Raw genomic sequence first — 23,886 nt, 5'->3', positions numbered from 1 at the left:
CTCAGGTAAATGACGGAAAAAGGTGTCACCAATCCGAATCCATCTAGAATACGTACAGATGCCGAAGAATGGACGAATGCCCCGATGTCCCATGTATGGATGCCATACAACTCTACTGTATGTCAGGCCATCCAACTGCGATCGAATCTCTACAAGAGTCGAACTCTGCCGAGGGCCTGCCACCTAGCCGCACGTGGTGTGGTGTCATCATAAGAAGACACCAACCGCCTCCTTCCCATGCTAGGGAATGCTCGTATATCCAACTCTAAAAATGTAATTATTCAATTAAATATCTTTCGTCTTTGAACATGAAAATAAGTACATCAAATAAATGTGAAGGGTATATGTCTATACCTGAAACAAAGTTAGAAATCCAGTCATCTACTTCGTGGAAGCCAGACTCGCATCCCCGAGCTGCTCGTACAAATGGGCGAGTACAACAACACCCCAAGCATATCTGTCACACGCGTGTACATCTCTAAATAATAGTAGGTAAGACACGCATATAGAAGTGACACTTTTATTTGCAAAAATCGTGCATCCTACTAGATGCAACAGATATGCTCTGGCAGCATAGTCCCAATGCTGCGACTAACACCTCTGAACATATATCTCTCTAAGCCAGCTGAGTCTAACTTTTGGACCACGTGCATCCTCCATCTCAGCACCAGCTGCGCCACCATCAACGCTGAGCAGGTCTACAAGGGTTGTACGAGCCTCCTCAAACTCCAACTCCTCCAAATCACATAATTGTCCTAGTACCGGGAGGTGAAGTAAAGTGGAGACATCGTCAAGAGTGATCGACATCTCCCCTACAGGAAGATGGAAACTACTCGTCTTAAAGTGTCATCTCTCTATGAAACCGAGCAACAAGCCCTTATCAACGTAATCATAACAAATATCTATGAGAGGCATCAAAGAGGAATTCAACACATTCGGCGCACGGTCCTAACTTATTCACTTTTCTACCATGGGAGATCAACTTCAATATCTCCCCTCGATCCTACACAACAATATTTAATATCAATTGTATTCGAAAAAAACTTAATAATTAAAATTTAAGTTATGCACTCACCCGACCCTGCAAAATACCATAAGCAACATGTTGAACATAGTGCGTCAGCAATGAAGCATCACGTGGACCTCCAGGAAATCCACCGACATCCTCCTCCCGTATGTCAGGAACATCGACATGTTCTTCCTCCTCATTATCGTCGTCAGGGGCCTCAAATGCCTCCTCCTAAACAGGACCCTCATAGGCCTGATATGTCTCCTCCTCAAATGCTCGATCCTCGGTTATAGGGTCATCCTGAATAGGAGTTGCACGTCTTCTCCGAGCTAAAGCTGTAGGTCGTCTCTACCTTCACCCTGTGCAGAACTCTCTCCTCTAGAACTCTCTCCTCGAGAACTCTCTCCACGAAAACTAAAAGATGCACCTCGTGTTCTTGCCATTTTTGACAAAAACATTTTTAATTAAATTAATAATTATTTCATTAAATTAATATTATTTTTTTCATTAATTTAATAATAATTATTTCATTAAATAAAATAATTTTAATTTAGATATAAATAAATAAAAAATTATAAAAAAACACTAAATTTAAATACTCTATAAATTAATTAAAAATACAATAAATTAATAAACTAAAAAAATTAAAATAAAATAATTACGTAACAAATTAATTGAAAATAAAAAATTAAAATAAAATTAGTTGATAAAAATAACTAAAAACTAAAAAATAATAATAAACTAAAAACTAAAAAAAAAACATCCAGCTTGAACAAATGTCGCATATCCGTTTGGCCCGGAAATGGATGTGGATATCCGTTGACGGATATCAACATCTGTTTCAGGGCCAAACGGATATGAGACATCCGTTCATGGCCTGTTATCTTCTTCCTCCCTCCGAACACACGCACACACAGAGAAAACAAAAAGCATAAACAAAACACGAACCACCACAACATCCACAACAAAGACAACATATTCAATACATTTACAAAAAAAAAAATTAAAATTATCATGCGAAGCAAGAAACGAAAGGAAGATCCTAACCTCTCGTAGACCCAAAACGCGAAGCACCACTGACCATCACACACACCTCCGCACCGTCGCACCACTGCACCACCGAAGCAAGAAAATGAGACTTGGAGAGTTGGGGTGGGCTGCGTAAACAGATATGGAGGAGAGAAATAAGAGATGGGAGATGAGAAGAACAGATGTGGTGGAGTTGGGGGGTGAGAATCTAAAAATAGAGAGAGAAGGAGAGTTCGGAAGTGGGGCTGAGTGAAAAGTGAAAATGGGTAGAAAGATAGGGTTTGAGTTTAAAGTAAATAAATAAATAGGGTTAAAAGTAAAAAAAATTATTTTTGTAATTAAATTTTTTTTTTTGCAGAAGGTTAGGGAGGTGGAGGGAGAAGTGGTGGTAGTGAAGGGAGCAATACCCAATATATTTTAGCAAACATTTTTATATAATTTTATTTCATCAGCTTACTTATATCAGATTATTTCTTCATTTTAGGTATATGTTTGATGTTAGTAACAAGAAGGGGTTCAACGATGTATATGGGTTCATTGACCCCTCTATGACTCATGAAAGAAATAAATTTGATGATATCCAAATCACCACCTACTTTGGAATGGGGAAGGAGATATATTTTCTCCCTTATATACATGGGTAAGTGAAGTTTGTTAACTTCAACACATTCATTTATTAATTTTGGTATATGATTCATAAGTTATTACCAATTTCAGGTGTCATTGGCAGCTACTTGTGATCTCCATACCGGAGAACACTGCTGTCTGGTTTTGTTCATTGCAAAAGTCTCCTCCCAGCCCTCTTAGACATGTAGTAGATTGGTAAGAATCTCAATGTTTCGACTTTTTTTTTTATATAAATGTATGCTAAAGGAATTGTTTTTAATAGTTCCCTTGCAACACATATGATGTTATCTGGGAGATCTACTGCTACAGCTAAAAAGCTTGCATGGATTGCCCTTAAGGTTTGGTTTTTTAGTCCATACTTTGTTACATTTGGTTCCATTCAATTGATGTTACTTAACATTTTATAATTATGATGATATATTGTAGTGCAATATACAAACGGGGTCATATGAATGTGGTTACTACGTCATGTTTTGGATGATGACCATTATTCGTGCACATTACACCAGTGGATGGGAAACGGTATTATTTAGGTTTCAATTTTATTTTCCTTATAGTTTAGATTTCAAATACACTAAGTTAAATCATTGTATTTTATGCAGAGATTCAATAGGACTGCTCCAATTCCAGAGAAGTCACTTCAACTAGTGAGGAAAGCACTGGCTAAATATGTAATTCATTTATATAATAGTATATAGTAGATATTAGGATATAGTAAGTTCTAAGTTTATGTTTCTAAGTTGTTTGATGCTTATCTACATTACTATTAGTTTAACTTTGTACATTACATTGATTTAGGCTTCAAACTTGATTTATGATTATAATTGGATTGATTTATGCTTATAAGAAGTTGATTTATGATTCAATTGAATGTATTTATGTTTTATTATAATTTTCATTAAAAATATGCGTTTTGGATTATTTTCGACTGTTCTGGCTGTAAATATATATGCAGGTCTGTTTCTGTTGTTGGGAATGTTGCAGAAACAGACCTGATTTTTAAAAAAAAAACAAGCACATATGCCTCGGTTAGTGTCAAAACCGAGGTAGAAAAGAAACTTATGCCTCGGTTATGACCACACCAGAGGCAGAAAGTTCTGCGTAGAAAAAAAAAAGACCTCTACTGCCTCGGTTCAAGCTACAACCGAGGCAGTAGGGTGGAACATACGGTCTCAGTTCCCCTAACCCGAGGCCTATAGTCCTTCGAAAAAAAAAAGAAAAAAACCAAAAACCTTATTGCTTCGGTTATGGTAGAACCGATGTCAAATCCTCTCGTTTTATGCCTCGGTTGTGACCCGAGGCCAAAAGTAGTACACTTTTTTCCTCGCCTGCATATGCCTCGGTTCAAGAACTGGTGCCTATAACGAAAATCAACCGCTGTCGTTTTGCCTTACTGTACTAGTGCTTGTTCTATTATTGTTTTGGATTGCTATATCTAAAAGATTTTGGATTAGACAAACTTGCTTGTATTTTTTCCTTTTTAGTGATTTTTATTTCGTTGTGATTAATTCTTATTTTAAATGTTATAATGAGTGATAGTAGTTTTTTTTAACGTCAAATTGAGATAGGATAGATTTGTTTCGAATAATTACGTAATAATTTTAAATAGTTCTTTATTACTGTTTATTTAAAGTTGACAAAGAATAACAATATCTCTTGTTCTTTAGTAACTAAATATATTTTTTTTCATTCAATAGTTGGCTTTTCTTATAATTATCTCTTTATATATCTCATTAACTTGTATTAAAAATATGATACCATCGTACATAAGACATTTGATACTATTGTACACTATTATTATAAGAAGATTAAAATTAATCTAAATTAACGATTAAAAAACATAACATATATAATAATATCATTGTATATAAAAGTTTAGTTTTTAAACATATTTTTTTCTTTAAATTATTTTTCGAAAAAATTGTTTGGTTCTTAAATTAAATTATAAATGTATTTCATTTATGCAATTCATGAAAGTAAAATAAAATATTATTATAACCAAACAACATGTGCAAATTTTGTTATAATACATGTAAAACTCTATTTGTCATATAGTAAATTCCATGACTTTCATAAAATACACTAATAAAATAAATATATATTTAATTTAGTTTAGGGATAAACACAATTTATAAAAATAATTTTAAAAAATACTTAACCTATTTTTTTCTTCAAAATAAATTCTCAAATATATATATATATATATATATATATATATATATATATATATATATATATATATTGTAAGAAATATGATTCCTTTTGATCTCCTAAGGAACTTGTGTTTGGCAATGAGATGAGATGATTGAGATCCTTGAGAAAATGAAAGAGAGTGAGAAGATGCAACTTTGATCTTACCCTACATCATAATTCACATCATTAAGTGTTTTTGATAGAAGGAAATGACATCTTAACCGTTTTCAGAAATTGGGTGCATGAATTAATGTACTACAAAAACAACTTTGATAAAGATTTTTCAAAATGCAACCACCCTCTCATAACAACAGCATAGCATGTGAGAGAGATATACCTTACATGCATTATTGCCAAAAGCATGCATCTTATAATTATATCTTTCTTTCAACCCTGCAAATGCTAAATCATTTCTATCTCTTCATCATCAACCACAATAATATTCTTCCTTCAAACTGAGTCTTCAAGACAAAACTAACTTGTGTTGTTAAGTTCTATTTCTTTTTAGAAATCATTAATCTTTTGAGATTTATAATTTTAATCAATGTTTAAATTTTGTTAAGTATGAACTATTGCTTTTACTAGGTTGATGAAATATACTGCCGTAAATGTCCCTTGTATAGCTTTTCATAAATTGAAATGTTTTGCTTTTACTAAATGTTTAATTCATTATCACATTAAATGACCTTGTAAGAATACTATATGGTATTTGTTTTAGTGAAAATTTTAGTTTAATTTCCGAAAAGCTAGATTTTGATTTCTTCTACAAGAATGTTTCCATAAGAAATTTGACCAAAAATCATTATTCAGAAACGTTATTTACCACTAAAAATAATTTTTTAAAGTAAAACAAATTTGAGAAAAATGTCTTCCAACATAAATATTTTGAAAACTAATTATTTTTCCTATCAAATGTATCCCATATAGAAAGAAAAACATAAAATATGTTTTTTCATAATTAAACTTTATTTATATATAGATTAAAAATCAAAATTTGGAAAAACTAATATAAATTATTTACAAACTAATCTATATATAAGTTAATTTTAATTTATAAATATTTATAAATATTTTTAAAATTTTTTAATTTTCTTTGTTCTTAGTGTTTAGAGAGAAAATTGGAATTAAGTTGTAGGGTAGAAAAAGAAAGTAGAAACATTACTTTTCATTTTAACAATTATATTTTAAATTGATATTGAAAAATAAATATAAAACAATAACAACAAGTTTTACTCTATCAAGTGAATATGCCTATATGAATCAGTGTCACGAGACTCCTTCAAACACATCAAATCTTCAAAGTCTTTCTCTTTTTATTTTAAACTAAAATTCATACTATATACACAATACATACTCTTCTGATTGATGTTTCCAGTTATCTTCTTTGTATGCATCATCCTAACCAAATTTATACCATTTTCTCTCTTTAATATATACAAGTATTATCAAAATATGAAAATGAAATTCACCCCCTTTTCTTCCCCTTCAAACTCCAAAGATAAAACTGTTTCCAAATTATGAACACAGAATTCAATGAACATGTTAACAAGTTTGGACTAAAACTTGTGTAAGACAGGTAGTTGCTTATGATGACAACAGCAGAACTTGTCATTTTAAGGATGACATTGTGAAGAAGATGAAAAGGAAAAGGCATTATATTGACATACAAAATATTTACTTCTGATGATCATCAAAGAAATGCACAATTTCTGTCTTATCAAAGTGAAAAAAAAAAAAAAGCAAAATCTAATTTGAATGGCTACTTTTTCTGCCATGCTTGCCAACATGGTGCAACCATCCAATGCCTTTGATGGCCTTGGAGAATTTGAGAAGATTAGGTCTTCCCATTCCTAAATTCATCTTCCCTGTTGAGAATTTGAGAGCCTGTAAGCAGCACAACTTACCCTCCATGTCCTCCTCTTCCTCTTCCTCATCCTCATTTTTCTCAACCTCACCTTTCTTCCCTTTCTTGGTCTTGCTCTTCTGCAGAACCTTGTTGGACTCTGTCTCATAAGTCTCCCAAAGCATGTCCATTCCTTCACTCCCATCTGCATTGTGCCTTTCCTCAAACAGCTTGCAGGCCAAGGTCCTCCTCCACTCTTTCTCCACTCTCATTGAACCAAAACCCCCATGATTGGACCCAAATGCTTCACCATTTCCTATGCCTTTTCCACTGTACACCCAGTTGCTTTCTGGACTCCCAATGTTTGCTTCCAGTCTTTGTGATAAAGACTTCACCCTCCCTGATGCAGCAAAACCAAATTCTCCATCACTCATAGGACTCACTTTGGATCCACTTCTCAACCCCAATTTCTCTTTACTTTCTTCAACTTTATTGAACTCAGCAATCAGTGGCTTCACTTCTTTCTGCTCCTTTTCACAACACAAATCTTCCAACCCTTCATTTTCTTGGAACAAGCTTTCTAGGCTCTTGACTTCCACAATTGGCACACTGGCTTCCACTTCATCAACTTTTTCAACACTGTCTTCATCCAACACTGTTTGCTTCTCCACATGTATCTTCCTCTGGGGACAATCTTGTTCAAAACTCTGTCGGGCACTAAATATAGGCAAATCTTCCAATGGAAAATCGAACTTTGGTTGTGGAACAGGGTTTTCATCCAATTTGGCACTAGCCTTTGGATCTCCAATTGGACAAGAATCTTCTCTTTCTTCAGTTAAGCACTCAACATCAACTGCTTCGAATCCTTCTGAACATTCTTCCACTGACTTGGGTTCAAACACTTCAAAGATTGATGCTTGGAACATGACAAGATATGCTTCAACCTCACCTAGCAACCCCATGTCCTCATCCATCTCATCAGCCTTGGAGTGCAGCCATGCAAGAAAATATTGCAAGACAGAAAGAAGAATGCCCCATTTGGACTCAGAAGGCTCAGAACCGCACTTGTCCTGAACAAGATTGTTGGGAGTAAAAGTGAGAAGGGCAACAAGGAGAAGGGCTGTGGTGATGAACAAAGGGGAGAGGAAAGAGAGGATCCTTAGGAGGTAAGGGGAGAAGAAGATGAAGTAGGAGAAGTACAAAGGATGAGAACAAATGGAGAAACAGAAGTTGAAGAAGATGGAAAAGAGGTTACTGGATAACTCATTCTTCTTGGTGGAAGTGTTTGAGAAGGATAACTCAGTCATGTTTTGTTCTTTTTTTCTTTGTGCTTGTGACCAAAGCAGAAGAGAGAAAGAGAGGAGATTGTTTGGATTAATAGAAAACTAGGAATGGTGTTGTTTTGTGTGTGGATTGTGTTATGATTTTGCCTTTGGAAGTGAGCACGGCGTGAATATAGGCGAAGAGATTGGAGAGAGAAAGTGAGTAAGCGAAGAAAGAGTAAGAATCACTTCGATTTATGAAGAAAAAGCATCTTTAGAAACTTTTCTCCCTTCTCTTTTCTTGTCAATAACAACCATCAACCACTTACCCACCTCAATTTTTTCTCTCTCACGAAATTACACAAACATCTTGTGTCCCTTTTTTCATATTGCATACGTCAATTTTATGTTTCTATCTAACTTCTTTAATTATTTTTAAAATACTTATTAAAACCCTTTATACATCACAATAACATCTTTTAATTATTTAAAGAGTTACAATATATAGATATCTCGTGTGAGTGTACTGTGCAATAAATAATTGATACTTAATCACATATAGCTGGTGTAATAAACGATAATAAATGAAGGTGTACATATACACATATAATTTGATGTAAGAACTAAACAAAAAGAATTGGGTGAGTTTTTATTCAAAGAGCATTATATTAGAGTATGTGGACAGACAAACAAAAAGAATCTTATTTACTACAAATAAACATAACTATCAATCTCTCTATATATATAAAAAAAGGTTTTAATTTTTATTATTATTTATTCTATTAACTTTGTTCTATTTCTTAATACACAGTTTAATTAAGTCTTTCAATTTTAAAACTATAATATTTCAAGATTCAATCAACTCTCACCATTTTTTAAAAATACAATAGTATTATTTCCTATGTAATGATTGATGTACTTATTTTTATAAATTATATTTGGTTAAAACATGAATTATGATAAAGTTAATAAATGACTTGGATTTAAAATAAATACATAAATGGTCGGTATTTTTTTGATAATTTTTTTTAATTTAATATAAAATACTATTTTGAAACGGATAAATTTAAGAAATAATTGAGAAGAGATTACAATGCATCTATTTACTAAGAATAGTTAATTTTAAGAATCAATTAATAATATAAAATTAAATCTGTAAGATCCAACTTACATAAACTATGTAAGAAAACCAAACTTTGGAACTCTAGGTGGTGTTAGCTAAGTTGATGTTGAATAATATTTTTTCTTCTAATATTAGTTTAATTTGTGTTGATTTGATTAACGTTAATTGCTGGAGATTCCATATTAATTATAGTTAAAGTGATTTCGTAATATATAAAGTGAATTCAAATTTAACTTTACAAGTCAATTTTGTAGGGTTAAGTTAAGCTTTAAGTTAACTTAATAGAGTCATGAGTAAGTCTATCCTAACGAGATTTGTTATTTGTTCGGCCTATTGTGTTACTCGTTATCGAAATATTTATTATTTGTTGATCCTATCGTACTACCTTGTTATTGATCAGATCACCTATTAATATCCAGTCTCATGCTCGAGATGTATATATCTTAGCATAAACGAATATGTTAGAGATCCCACATTGATTAGAGATAAGATGATTTCATCATATATTAGTGAGTATAAACTTCATTTTACAAACCGGTTTTGTAGGATTAAATTAGACTTCCATTTCTTAACACTAATGACAATAACTTAAAAAAAATCTCATATAATACCTCCATAAAAATGAAGCGACATATTAAAGGTTTAAAGAATAATTATGATGTATTATTTCAGAGATTAGTGTACCATATACGTACAAGGGTCCTATGATTCCCCATCTATTAAAGGAATGATATCTGTATAAATTATAATAATGCTTAAATTATAGCTAACAGAATATTTTACATATATCAACACTCTCACTCAAGTTGGTGCATGGATATCACACATTTCCAACTTGAATAGAGACTCGAGACTCATTAAATACTCTGCTTGACACTCCTTTTAGAACATTAGCCAACTGCAATTCTGATTTTACAAAGGGAAAAGAAATTATTCTAGCTTCAAGCTTCTCTTTGATATCAATCTCCACATGCTTTGTTTTATCATGTTGCACAGGATTGTGACCAATTTCTATAGCTAACGTATTTTCACAATACAAACTCATAGTTTCATTTGGTTTAAAGCCCAAATCTGATAACACATTTTTAAGTTCACATACACCTAGTGTCATGCCTCTGAATTCTGCTTCAGCACTAGATATTGTTACTACAAGTTGTTTTTAACTCCTCCAAGTTACAAGATTCCCCTTACAAAAGTAAAGTATCTAGAGGTAGATCTTTATCATCTTTTGAACCTGCCCAATCTGCATCAGTATACCCTTCTACCTTTAAGTTTCCATGATTTGAGAACAAAATTCCTTTTTCAGGGGTGGACTTCAAATATCTCAAAATCCTCTCAACAACATTCATGTGAAGCTTTCGTAGGTCATGCATAAATTGACTAACAACATTCACTTCATAGGTAATATCTAGACATGTATGAGATAAGTAAATTAATTTTCCCACCAGCCTTTGGTATCTTCCTCTTTCTATGCTTGTTGAATTTGAGCATTGAAAGAGTTTATGATTTTGTTCAATTGGTGTGTCAACTAGTTTATGATTAGGGGAGAATCCATATAAATTTCTTCTAAAATTTCTCCATGTAGAAAAACATTTTTCACATCAAATTGTAGAAGAAACCAATCTTGGTTTGCTACTAGCGACAAAAGTATTCTCACGGTGTTGAGCTTGGCTACCGGTGTGAACGTCTCTTGGTAATCTACACCATAAGACCGAGTTAAACCTTTAGCCACAAGTCGTGCTTTATACCTCTCAATAGTTTCATCAGCTTTATGCTTAATTGTAAACATGAATTAAAGTTAATAAATGACTTGGATTTAAAATAAATAAATAAATAAATGGTCGGTATTCTTTTGATAATATTTTTTTAATTTAATATAAAATATTATTTTGAAATGGGTAAATTTAAGAGATAATTGAGAAGAGATTACCATGAAATCTATTTACTAAGAATAGTAAATTTCAAGAATCAATTAATAATATAAAATTGAATTTGTAAGATACAACTTACATACAAACTAGGTAAGAAAATCAACTTTGGTTACCATCGAATTTGCATGGCACAAAATTATTCACCTAATTTGTTAGCATTACTTTTTAAGACTAACTCTAGGTGGTGTTAGCTAAGCTGATATTGAATAATTTTTCTTCTTCTAATATTAGTTAATTTGTGTTGATTTGATTAACGTTGATTGTTGGAGATTCCATATTAACTATAGTTAAAGTGATTTCATAATATACAAGTAAATTCAAATCTCACTTTATAAATAAATTTTGTTGGGTTGAGTTAAACTTTAAGTTAATTTAACATAATCATGAGTAAGTATATCCTAACGAGATTTGTTGATTTGTTGTTTGTTCGGCCTATTGTGTCACTCACTATCGAAATATTTATTATTTGTTGGTCTTATCGTGTTACCTGGTTATTGATTATACCACCTATTAATATTTAGTCTCATACTCGTCTCATGCTCGAGATGTATATGTTTTCGCGTAAACGAATATATTGGAGATCCCACATTGATTACAAATAAGACAATTTCATCATATATCAGTGAGTATAAGCCTCCCCTTACAAACTGATTTTGTAGGATTAAATTAGACTTTAATTTCTTAACACTACTAACAATAACTTCAAAAAAAATCTAGTATAATACCCACTACAAGAAATAATGGAATTACATACGGAATAGTACATATGGATTCAAATCTGTATATAAATTAGGTATTATATACAAATGTTGTATATGGAATTTAAAAAATGATTTATATACAGATAAGTGATGAAGATCAGCTGATGTTCATGTTTTGATCAATTGCAATGAAGGTCAAGATAATTTCTATGATGTCATTAAACACATCTATGAGTTGGAATACAATTCAACAACCAGTGAAAAGAAAATTGTATTATTTTATTGCGATTTCTTTGATCCATCGAGCGTAGGTAGAAGGGTGGATTCAAAGTATGGCATTGTGGATATTCTAATGGATAAAAGATATGTGTTGTTTGATCCTTTTATAATTGCACATAATGTACAACAAGTGTATTATGTACCATATCCTACATCACGCACGGACAAACGTGGTTGGTGTGTTGTGATAAAGACGAAGCCTAGAGGTCGCATTGATTCTAATGATGTAGAAGTCGATGTGCCATAACAAGTGGAGGAAATGTCACATGTAAATGACGTCATTGAAGTTGAAGAAGTTGTCCGATTACAAGATGTAGAAGCTGGTCTTGAAAAAGTGGACCCCAACAATATTTCATCATTTAAAGGACAAATGGATGAAGATACAATTGAGTTAGAACAATACAATGAAGAGGGACAAGGTGAAGATGACAATGAAGATGAATTTCAAAGTTCTAGCACTGAATAGAGTTAGGGCATGTTCCTGATTTATTTTTGCTCCATTTATAATGTTGTCCAATTTAGAAATGTAGTATTCCAATGTAGTAGGCCTTTTAGGCTTCTATTTTGCAACACACCTAATATTATTTTAAAAATGTGAGATTATTGATGGTTGGAGGGGTATTTGCAACGTGCCTAAACTAATAATATAATTATTATAATAAAGTTTCTTAGTTGAAACGTGCATGAATGGAAACTAGATTATTATAATTAATATAATTTATTATAATAATTATTTTAATATAATTATTTTAAATGTACTATTTCTTGCTGGTCCTGATAGCGTGTCACAATGTGTTGTGCATTTCCATGACTTATAATTTGATTTATTATGTTCAAGAATATGGCATCAGGTGGTTCTGGCCCTCCTCTTCCACTTTCAAGAAAATCTGATAAGGGCGAAGGAGAAGAAATCTTATGTAGTCAAGTTGATGACACGTTTCAATAATGAAATTGGTTCAAGCAGTCAGCCAACTACACCTACCTCTACCTCCACTGGTAGATTTGTTCCATCTTTATTAAAAGTTCTTGGCTTGACTCCCACTCCACATCAAGTTCCTACATCTATACCTACCTCCATTGGTACATCTCTTCCACCTCCATTACAAGTGCCTGACTTGACACCTACTCCATACCAAGTGCCTACTGATTGAATGACATCACTCTCTCCTAATGTTGGTTCTAACCCATCAACTCCACCATCACCTGGTACAGAGGATGCAGATCCACATTCTAGTTCAGTCGTCAATGACATGGAAGAATGTTCCAACAATCGTCCAATGGTTACACCCGTTGGAGGAGGGTAACAAAAAGTTTAACTCAATTAATATATATAGACAATTCATTGTTGTATTATTCTAATGTTTGAGTTTAATTTTGGTTTAGGTTTTATCCTACAAAAACTGCATCGAAGGCAATCACAGCCACCATCAAGCAACAGTTTGATGAGCCATGGCTAACATGGGGACAAATCCCTAAGTCAGCCAAAGATGTTTTCTTCGACCATTTTAAGGTAGTCACTTTTCAATCCCAATCCTTTTACACTGAGCAACTTTATCAAGATCAATTAGTCAGATTCTTGTTTTCATTCATACACCAAACTAGTTATTCCTTAGACCACACATATATGTTATAAAGATTTCAACACTCCTACTTATTCAAACCTATTATTTCTAATATAACAGAGAAATTTTTCATGGAAGCCTGAAGCTGAGGAAAAGGTAAAAAAAAATTTCACACCAAGGCATCTCATAGATTCTCAAAGATGTATAAAACAGCTAGAACTCAAGGAAAAAAAACCCTAATTGGATGGGGGACGATACTTGGAATGGTCTTCTAGAAAAGTGGAACATGCCACTTTATAGACAAAAGTGTGAAACAACAAAGAAGAATCAGACATCTGAAAAAGGGTGGTTATTTGCATACTGGAGGATCTATTAGCGTGCATGAGCATGCTATTCGTTTGGTATGTAACTTGTACATTTTATTTCTTAAATTTGTAATCATAAACTTTACAAATATTTATTAACTACTCATTTTGTTTGCAGTAACAGGAGCTTGGTCGGTCAGTGCATGTTGATGAAATATTTCAGCAGACACATATTCGTTAATCAACAGGGGAATTTGTGGACGAAAGGTCTAGGCGGACCCATGTTAGTTTCTACTAACTCTATCACATTATACATTGTCTATTATGTATGAGGCTTTTAAACCTTACATTTAATGATAATATTTATTCATTTAATAGGAACAATTTCAAGCAAAATTTTCTTAAATAAGATCTGAGACTACATCTATTGGTGCCTCAGCATGTAGTTCTCTAGACCCTGCGGAGGAGGAAAGATTGAGAAACCGATGTTGGTTAGAGGATGCTGGTGGAAAATACAAGGGACGCGTATACGACATTAGAAATGTCAATTCCCAAGATGATTGTGTCGATAGTTACATCCAACATACACATGCATCTTCTTCTTCTCAGCAACAAAATTCAGAAGAAATTGTTAACCTTAAATCGCAATTACAACAATATGGTCAACAGCTTCAAAAGTTTGAAGGCTTTATTGGTATCATCCTGCCATACCTTCCGCCTTCGGCAGCCGCAGCTGCACAAGACATTTTCAACCGCCAAAATCCTCAAGTTCAAAATCAAGCACCCAATGATGTCCAACCAGAACAACAACCTCCAGACCAGCAACAACCAGATCAACAACCATAAGATGGAAATGAAGATTATATGGATTATTAGGCATTTTATAGAATTTATTTCCATTACTCTTGAACTTATTTAGAACTAGAGCCAATTTATGAACTTACCTAATGTCTCTTGCACTTATATTGATGTAAACAATATTTATGTATTCATGTACAATGTTTCTTTTGTGGATTAAGTGTATGTGAAAAGCTTATTGGTTTTATATGTCAATGTGCAACGTATAATGTCCAGGTCTGCTTATATGAATTGTGAATGTTTAGTATAATGTCTAGGTCTACTCTGCTTATATATGAATAGTGAATGTTCAGGTCTGCTTATATGAATTGTGAATGTTCAGTATAATGTCCAAATCTGCTCTGCATATATGAATTGTGAATGTTCAGTATAATGTCCAAGTTTGCTTGTATGAATTGTGCATGTTCTGCTACATGTAGGGTATTTATTTAGCTCTTCTTAAATCATTATATACAGACCCATATATAAGTTATATACGGATAAATCCGTATATACTTTATATACGGATAAATTCGTGTGTAAGTTATATACGGATAAATTCGTATGTAAGTTATATACGGATATATCCGTATATAACCTAGCTACGATAGTTTTATATATGAATTTTTGTCCGTATGTAATCCGTATATAATCAAGTATTATATACAGATTTTGGGCCTTATATACGAATTTTGGTTGTATGTAATTCGATTTTTTCTTGTAGTGACTCCATATTCAACCAATATAAATGAAAAAAATAGAAGAAAAAAATTATAATAAATAAAGGAGATAAGTGTAGATGAATATATATATGAAGGAGATGAGGAGATAATATAGATGAAGGAGATGATTTTGGGTGAAGTTGATAAGTATAAATGAAAAGGAAAAGTATGAAGAAATTTATGAATGTAGATAAAGACGAGTGTGATGATATTTGTATATAAAGTCAGAGAAGAAAATACTAAATTGAGAGATTTATCATTCTTAAATATGACTCGTTAAATTAAAAATAATCTCGATTTATATTCATTTTCACCAATACTCATGGATAATATATAACTTAATATTGACTAAGTCATTGCTAATTTAAATAAATATAAATATTAAAAAAATAAAGTTAGTATTCACTAAAGTGACTCTAACTTCATCTATTTTTAATATTTATTTTAGTTAGTGTCTAGTTAATTAATTGTATTTATTTTTAATCTTTGTTTTAGTTAATATTATTGTACAGAAATTAAAATTTATGTTTTCTTTGTTGTGGAAATAAATAAATTTAGAGAAGTATTCTTTTCATTTTAATTCATGTATAATAATAGATGGACCATAAATTAAAGAAAATTCTGTTTTTTTGTTCGTTTTAATACATATACAGTGGAGGAAATGACCATAAAGTTAATCCAAATATCTTACTCTTTGAATTGGTAATAAAATATTTTATTATTGAACCCAATAAAAGTGTTCCATGGAGGAGTGGAAAGGGAAGCAATGAATTGTTGATTTATTTAAAACTAATTAACAAAAAACTATGATTATGTTTAGACCACTAAGAGAACAAAATTATATGCAAATTAGGGATTGTCACACTTTGTTCCAGAAATATACAGATTTTCAATAATTGCAAGTTGAATAATTACTACCTTAAGGGAACCATTAGACCTTACTGTTCTATTTTTTAATTATTATTCAAAAGAACTTATAGCATGTCTCACAAGAGAAGAGAAAAAAGGATAAAGAAAAGCATAGCATATCAAAATTTACTTTTATACTGCGTAATGCACAATTTTGGCCCTACAAATATAAGCGTGTTGGCATCAGTTCATAAAATTAAAACAAATTTCTAAAATGTTAAGTACCATTTTAAATTAAAATATTTATTCTTATCTTAATTTTCACGCATTTGTTTCTTAAAAATTTTTGTTGTCATTTATAATTTATTTCAGGTCTATAATTTTTATTTGGCATTTCCACATGTAATTATAAATCATTATATATGCTCTGAGATTTTGTTATTTTAAGTTGATGTAACAAAATGAAAAAAGAAACGCATTATGTTTTTAAAGATGTACAAATATATTAATTAAACCAAATAACTTGAAAAGGGTAAACAAAGCTCCATTTAAACCAGCAAAACTAATAATATTTCTTATCTTTAAATATAGGAATAATATTCTTATTTAGAATCAAACCATGGAATGAAACGATTATTTGAAAAATAAAGACTTGCTTTTTAAGAAAAATTAATGGTTTGTATCTAAAAAAGCATTACACTTTTAATTAATTACACAAACTATTCTTGATATAAATTTTAGGTGTTGTGAGTTTCTCCAAACACAATAGATAAGATTGTAGTGTTGTAACTGTCTCACTAATTTTCACACATACTTCAAGTACAAATTTTCTATGGTATTGTCCATAAAATTTATCATGTATAATAATTTATGATTTGACAGTATTATACACATTAATCCCTAGCTTACGTTTTTTATCCTAACTAACATATAAAGAAAAACTAAACAAATCATATGATAAAACTGAAAAAAAAAATTAAAGCAAGGATGTTTTCTAAGAGTCATTAATAAAAAAAACTTCCACGTCACCAACCAAATTGACGTATCATCCATAGAAATTAAAAGTAAAAAAATATGCTATGACATTTTTATAATTAAGTGACGAAAATTTGCATTTAGCGTTTAAAAGTCAAATGTAAATCTCGTTAAAAACAATCTAAAATATTTTCACTTTCTTCCTTGTATGAACTACACAATTAATGGCCACAAACATTCAAAGGGCGTTAGGTCTTCCATTGGTGACTATCTGCTGCATTTTTGGCCATTTTCGTGTATGGTGTATTAGTAAACTTCGTTTTCTTCAGATATTTTTCTCCATTGAGGTTATTTCACATCCTCATTGCTATAGTGTAGGCACATGACTATTTTTGGAGGAACTCAATCATTTATTTGCATGAATGTTCTCTTTGGTTGTGTAGAATGTGAGTTTTATGATTTTTTTGGTTGTGTAGAATGTGAGTTTTATGATTTTTTGTTGATATATTAAATTTAGATTTTTGGTTGTGTAGAATGTGAGTTATTTTAAATTAATTTTAGATTTATTAGATGTTTTATGTTTATATAATTTTAGATCTATGGCATGTTTGCTTAATTTGTAATTTGATTAAATTATAAATTATTACTAGGTAGATTTTTATTTTATATTAAAACTTATCATAATTTTAGATGTTGGCAATGAGTGTGAACCTGAGTTCCCATTTGAGATTTAGTACAAATGATTAAACTTTAATCGTTTGTATTAAATCTTGAGTTGTTTGATCAAATAGTTAGAAAAAATGAATTTTCATAATTTATTAATACATATACATTGTAAGTATAAATTTGAACACAAGAAATGCATTAATGAAAGAAACTTAATGAATATAACAAAACTTTCTAATCTTGGTTTAAGAGAAATGTTTTGTTGTTAGATATATTATCTTTATTTTTTTATTTATCTTTTATCTTTAGTTAGTTTGTTATTATTTCTTATTTTATTTTGGGCTTAACTCATATTTCTTCTATTATAAATAGAGGACCATATGAGTATATTCAACGCAAGGAGAGATTGATCCTATACATAGTTTTCATTATATTCAACATTGTATCTAGATCCTAAGGTTCTTTTGAGAGAAAAATAAATTGTCAGTAGTGTTGCCGCCACTATTGGAGTTCTAGTTTCAACTAACGATCACATATTTTTTATCGTCTTGGTCAGGCAACCATCATGCCGTCAATGACGCCTTCATTGGAGCTTCTACACGTTCTTAGCATCTTTTAAAATTATGGATGATGACACGTTTTCTTAAGCAACAATTTAAAGTATCGAGGTCACTCTTTTTTTTCTTTCAGGTTCGTCCTACATGGTCGCACATCCCGTTTCCTCTCAAGCAACTATTCAGAGCCTCGAGGTTGCTCTTTTTCCTTTTTCAGGTGCCTTGCTTGGAGAATCGTGGATTTTTAAGGTTTCTCTCTTATGTTCATTGGCTTTTTCCGCTACTGTCTCTTTTGACCTCCCTTTCTTACCATTGTGTTTGACTCGTCTATATATGCTTTTTCTCTCGTGGCAAAGATGGCTTTTGTTCGTGTATTTATATCCGTGGTGACTCTTTAAGAATGACCTCTTTATCTACTGGATGTCAACAATGATCACTTTATCCACTATATGTCAAAAATGCATTCATCAACAACAATTTATAAGAAGAGATTTACATGGAGCAACCTCCCAGATTTGTTGCTTAGGGAGAGTCTTTTGGGTTGATATTTCGTCTTCTATGTCGTCTTCATAAATCATTAACAATTTGGTGTCAATCGAGTGTAGAAGCATATATTTTCATTAAGTCTTTATGGATTATATTAGTAACAAGCTTGATACATACGATTTGTATGCATTGGCTTGAAGGGGGAGTGTTAAATATTATTATTTTTATTTTATATTTATCTTTAGTTAGTTTGTTATTATTTATTATTTGTATTTTGGGCTTAGCCCTATGTGTATATTTAACACAAGGGGAGATTAATCATATACATAGTTTTCACTATATTCAACAACTCTTAAATTGTAGTTTCCAAAACACTATCGAGGCTAGCTCGAGAGCCTAACAACATATGGTAGGTATTATATAAACAACTTATATTTCTAATTCAAAGATAGAAGATGACAGAAGTAGAGTTCAAAACAATGGTGTTACCATTCAAGCTAAGATTGTGCATTTTGCTAGTTCAAAAGACAAAAATTCAATAACACTTGAGAGTTATTTCAAAATCATATATGACATTTGAAAAATTGACTATGTGAGATTTAGAATGTCAGTCCTTAAGTGTAAATGAGTTCAACACGATTGTCAAGACTGATGATGTTATGAAATAAGGATTGTTTCCAAATCTTATTTTCAAAGAGGTACAATGGTACGTGAACACATTTACACTAAATTGACTTGATTTTTTAATGAAAGAGTGAAAAATAATGTATTAAATGAATGTAAAAATGTGTTAAAGTATTTGTTTTTCACTTTAAACAATGTAAGGCTACTTATAATAGTAAATAACAAATAAAAGAAAACTAACGTAAAATGTATCTAAAAATGAACAATGTTAAATCAACAAACAGTTATATTCTCAAAGACTAATAAAAATAAGATTTATGTCATTCAAATTAAAATAAAAGTAATAAAAAGAGATGAAATAATCTAATATATGTCACTAATTTCATGTGTATGCATATTCATTTGTCCTATGATATGACCAAATGGAAAATATGAAGAAAAGACTACAAAAAAGTCTAGGCACATGTGAACATATTTATCCAACACATTTAAATCATTTAAAAGACACAAAAGAGGAGCCAAAATTATTAAACCCCGAAAAACATTGATAATAACATTCTAGTAGCTTTGACCTTTGTTGATTATTTTGCTCATAACTTTTCTCACAAAACTCTAAATGCAATTATTATTTTCTTGTTGGAAACTAGACTCTGAGATAGATGTAGTTTAACTTTGAAAATTGTTACCGTTTATTGCCATAATTGTTTTGTGTGTAAAGGAGGTTGATTTGCACCATTCCATGATAGCTACAACAAGACAAGGTTAAGAACAAAGACAAACACAATAACATAAGCTCTGATTACCAAATTATGAAATAAGCCCTCCAAGCTATATAACTCAAGTAAGGTGGAGACTTCCAAATAGGTTAGTGGTTGCAGAAGCTTAATGATGGTGGGAATATGGTGCACATATGGTGGGTTTGATGTGGAAAGATGTTGGCTACTCCTCCAAGCTATATGACTCAAGCAAGGGAAGAAATGTTATATTGGTGTTTTATGTGCTCTCAAGAGAGGTTGGGTTAACTTAAGAGGTAGGGTGGCTAGAGAAAACCTAGAAGGGATATTCTAGTCTTGGTGACCTAAGTTATGTCACAAATTTAGCAGCATAACACAACTCTATTCAAAGGTGAATTTTCAAGGGGGTGATACATCTATTTATAAGCTTAGACAAATCTAAAACTGTCTTCAAATTGTATAAGCAAAACCCTAATCTCTAACTTGGAAACCAAGGTCAAATCATCTCCATTAGAAGGATGACACATGGTCACTACTAAAGAAAAATCCTCTCTGTTAGGAGCATGACACATTGTCACTACTAAGGAGAAATCATCTCCATTTAGAGCATGTCACATGACAAGAGCACATGTCTCACGAAAGAAAGCAACCTGGACACCACTTTGGTCCACAAGTTTCTAGAAGGTTTGTTCTCCAAGCTAGGGATTTTACACCTAGATTTATGTGTCTCTTTAGGGTTCATCTCCTCTAGACCCAAAATCCTACACTACAACCTAAGCTCAAATACAAGGTCCAAAAGAAACTCTAGACTACTTGTTCTATTATACAAGGTCCAAAATAAACATAATCTACTAAGAACTCACTGGTGATCCATGATGATAAGAGTCTGAACCTGAGCCCACTTTCCACAAATGACTCCAATTTTTCTTGATTATGTTTGGCCATGACTAGGAAGTATGTCATCAACTAGTGATATATAAACTTAATGTCAAAACTTATTTTTAAAAGGAACATTGATAAGTTAACACATTACACTCATTTGACATGCTTTTATAATGAAATAGTGAAAAATAATATATCAAATAAGTGTATAAATGTTTTAAAATATATTTTTTTCCTTTGTACAGTGCAATGCTTACTCATAGCAATAAATAAGTGTATCATAGGATGCCTAAGCCCACCAATGGTCGACTGGTACCACGGACGACCATTAAGAAGCTGAGATATATTGCGATCGTAATATAGCGATCGCATGTGTCGATGGCAGCAAACAATTGTCGAGCGATGTCACGACAATTCATGCATGTGTCGATGGCAGTAAACAGTTGTCGAGCGATGTCACGACGATTCAAGAACACGAACGACCTTTAAGAGGACGTGTAGCCTAAGCTCGCCAACGGTCGACTGGTAACCCAGACGACCATTAAGAGGCCGAGATATATTGCGGTCGTAATGTAGCGATCGTATGTATCGTTTACACTAATCAATTGTCGAGGTGAATACATCTGGTCAAATTTAGTCAAGTTGAACATATTAAATCTTAATAATCAAAAGATCAAATAGTTAGGGCCACAAATCGCGGGATTAACTGACCCAGTACCAAACACGACCTAACGGTTGTATTTTCCAGATGGTCAACTTCTGTAACCAACCCGATTTTTAGGTAAACGGTTTATTTTATCGTTTTAAATATGAAAAACAGAAGAGAGAGAAAGGTACGTTTATTCTAGGAGAGATTTTTATGATTTTCTTCAATTATTGAACTGAGAGAGTTCCACAATTCCCTTTTTCTGACTTGAGCGTCGGAGTGTATTCGCAGGTACCCACCCCATTCTCTCTGTAACGTGCTGACCCAGAAAAGAACGTGAAGATAAAGGCCTCTTAAGAGGAGAGGACGCGACTCACCAGGTTCATATTTTGGAAAGAAAACTAACAAAATGTATCTCGAAAGTCAATTATATTAAAGCAACAAGCATTTGTACTGTCGAAGACTAATTAAAATAAGATTTATATGTCACCCAAAAAAAATTAAAAGTAACAAAAAAGTGATAAAATAATGTAATATGTCACCAATTTGTTGTGTATGCAAATTCGTCTCTCATCTTATCATATTCTGGCGGCAAGGTTTTCTTGACCCTTTGACAGTGAGATGAATTTAATTTTTTCCTTTTGCTTTTAGGGTACAAGAAGGTTCTCAATTTTGTTCCAAATCAAAAGTGAGGCATCACAAAGCACCAGTATAGTGTGGTGTGCTTGCTTGAAACATGCATCAAACAAGTGAATAATGAATCTGAAGCTAAAAGGGTTAAAGAAAACAAAGAGATTCTGATGAAACCAGAAAAAGAAAAAGAGAAGAGTGTGGTGCAGTTATAATAGAGGGTGAGTAAGGGTTTGTGATGTGGATGGATAGCACATGGGAAACTACTCATGGCTACTCATGTGTATGCTATGCATTATGCATGCTCCTTCACTCTTACTAAACTTTTTTTCTCCTTACAAGGGTCCCCATTTGTCTGTGGTTACACTTTTACTTTATGTACATCTAAGTCTTCATATACATTTTTTAATTTACCTTTTCTTTTCTTTTTCTTTCCGAGTTTGACCAGTAATTATTTTTCTTTTTTTTCCACTTGGTATATATAGACCAGTAATTATGGTTCATAGCTTTATAAAGCAAAAGAATCAATAAGATCCTTTTCTTCATCTGAAAAGGGAATCACAATTTCATTAAATTTAAATTTATGCAGTATACAGGGTTTTAAAAAGAGTTAAATGCCGACTAATGATACAAATATTATTCGTGTTTAGGAATTTTGGTTATTCAGAGAGAGATGTTGTTGTTTCATCCACTTTTCGTTTGATTATGAAATTTGTCAAAGTATTATAATTTCAGAGTTTTATTTTTCTAAACATGTTCCAATTAAACTATTTTCACGCAAGAATTTGTTTCTTACTTTCTGAAAAATTAATACATTTAGTCTATTTTAATAATATTTTTTGCTTTTGTATTAATTTTCATCAATATGAGTAATTAGTTTGTCATATTGTGAATTGTCATGTTTAATGATTAACTAGGAACGATTATTTCATTAATATATATTCGATATATTAAAATTAATTTATATCAAACTATCTTGAGTGATTGCCTCTTCATCTTAAACATAACTTTAGACTTATCTAAATAGAATGTGACCCTCATTTATACATGGATATTGATTATATTTATTGCTGAAAGAAATTCCTAACATATTTTTTCAATATAAGTTATATAAAGTTATTATAATTATAAGAATGTCATTAGATTTTTTACATTGGTTTTCAAATTTTATTATTATGTTTTTTCAACGTAAAAATCTTATAAAATTTGAATCTTCATATCGTGATAATACTTTATAATAGACAGAATTAAAATATTATATTCTTTAATATAATGTTTAGAATAAAGATTGGTTTAAGATTTGGCGAAAAGGAAATTTAATAACATAGAAGCAGTGTATTATGTATAAGTAATAGAAAGGGAGTGAGGCAAATGAGCCAATTGAGGAGATGAAAGAGGAAAATGGTAAGTAAATAAT

At 31.6% G+C, this 23,886-nt stretch overlaps 1 protein-coding gene across 1 annotated transcript; it reads right to left on the bottom strand.

Annotated features, from left to right (window-relative positions):
- Positions 1–6,604: 6,604 nt before the first annotated feature.
- LOC108327395 (uncharacterized) lies at positions 6,605–8,008 on the bottom strand. The gene has a single exon (XM_017561103.1). The coding sequence runs from the start codon at positions 8,006–8,008 to the stop codon at positions 6,605–6,607; it is 1,404 nt and encodes a 467-aa protein (XP_017416592.1).
- Positions 8,009–23,886: the final 15,878 nt, after the last annotated feature.

Source organism: Vigna angularis, chromosome 2, assembly GCF_016808095.1.
Source record: "Vigna angularis cultivar LongXiaoDou No.4 chromosome 2, ASM1680809v1, whole genome shotgun sequence".
Lineage (NCBI taxonomy): Eukaryota > Viridiplantae > Streptophyta > Magnoliopsida > Fabales > Fabaceae > Vigna > Vigna angularis.
Note: the sequence above shows the minus strand (reverse complement) of the source record. Positions and strands in the feature narration are given on the sequence as shown.

Bases quoted from the DNA above. Each gene is read 5' to 3' on its own strand.
- LOC108327395 (XM_017561103.1), bottom strand. From the start codon at position 8,008: ATGACTGAGTTATCCTTCTCAAACACTTCCACCAAGAAGAATGAGTTA.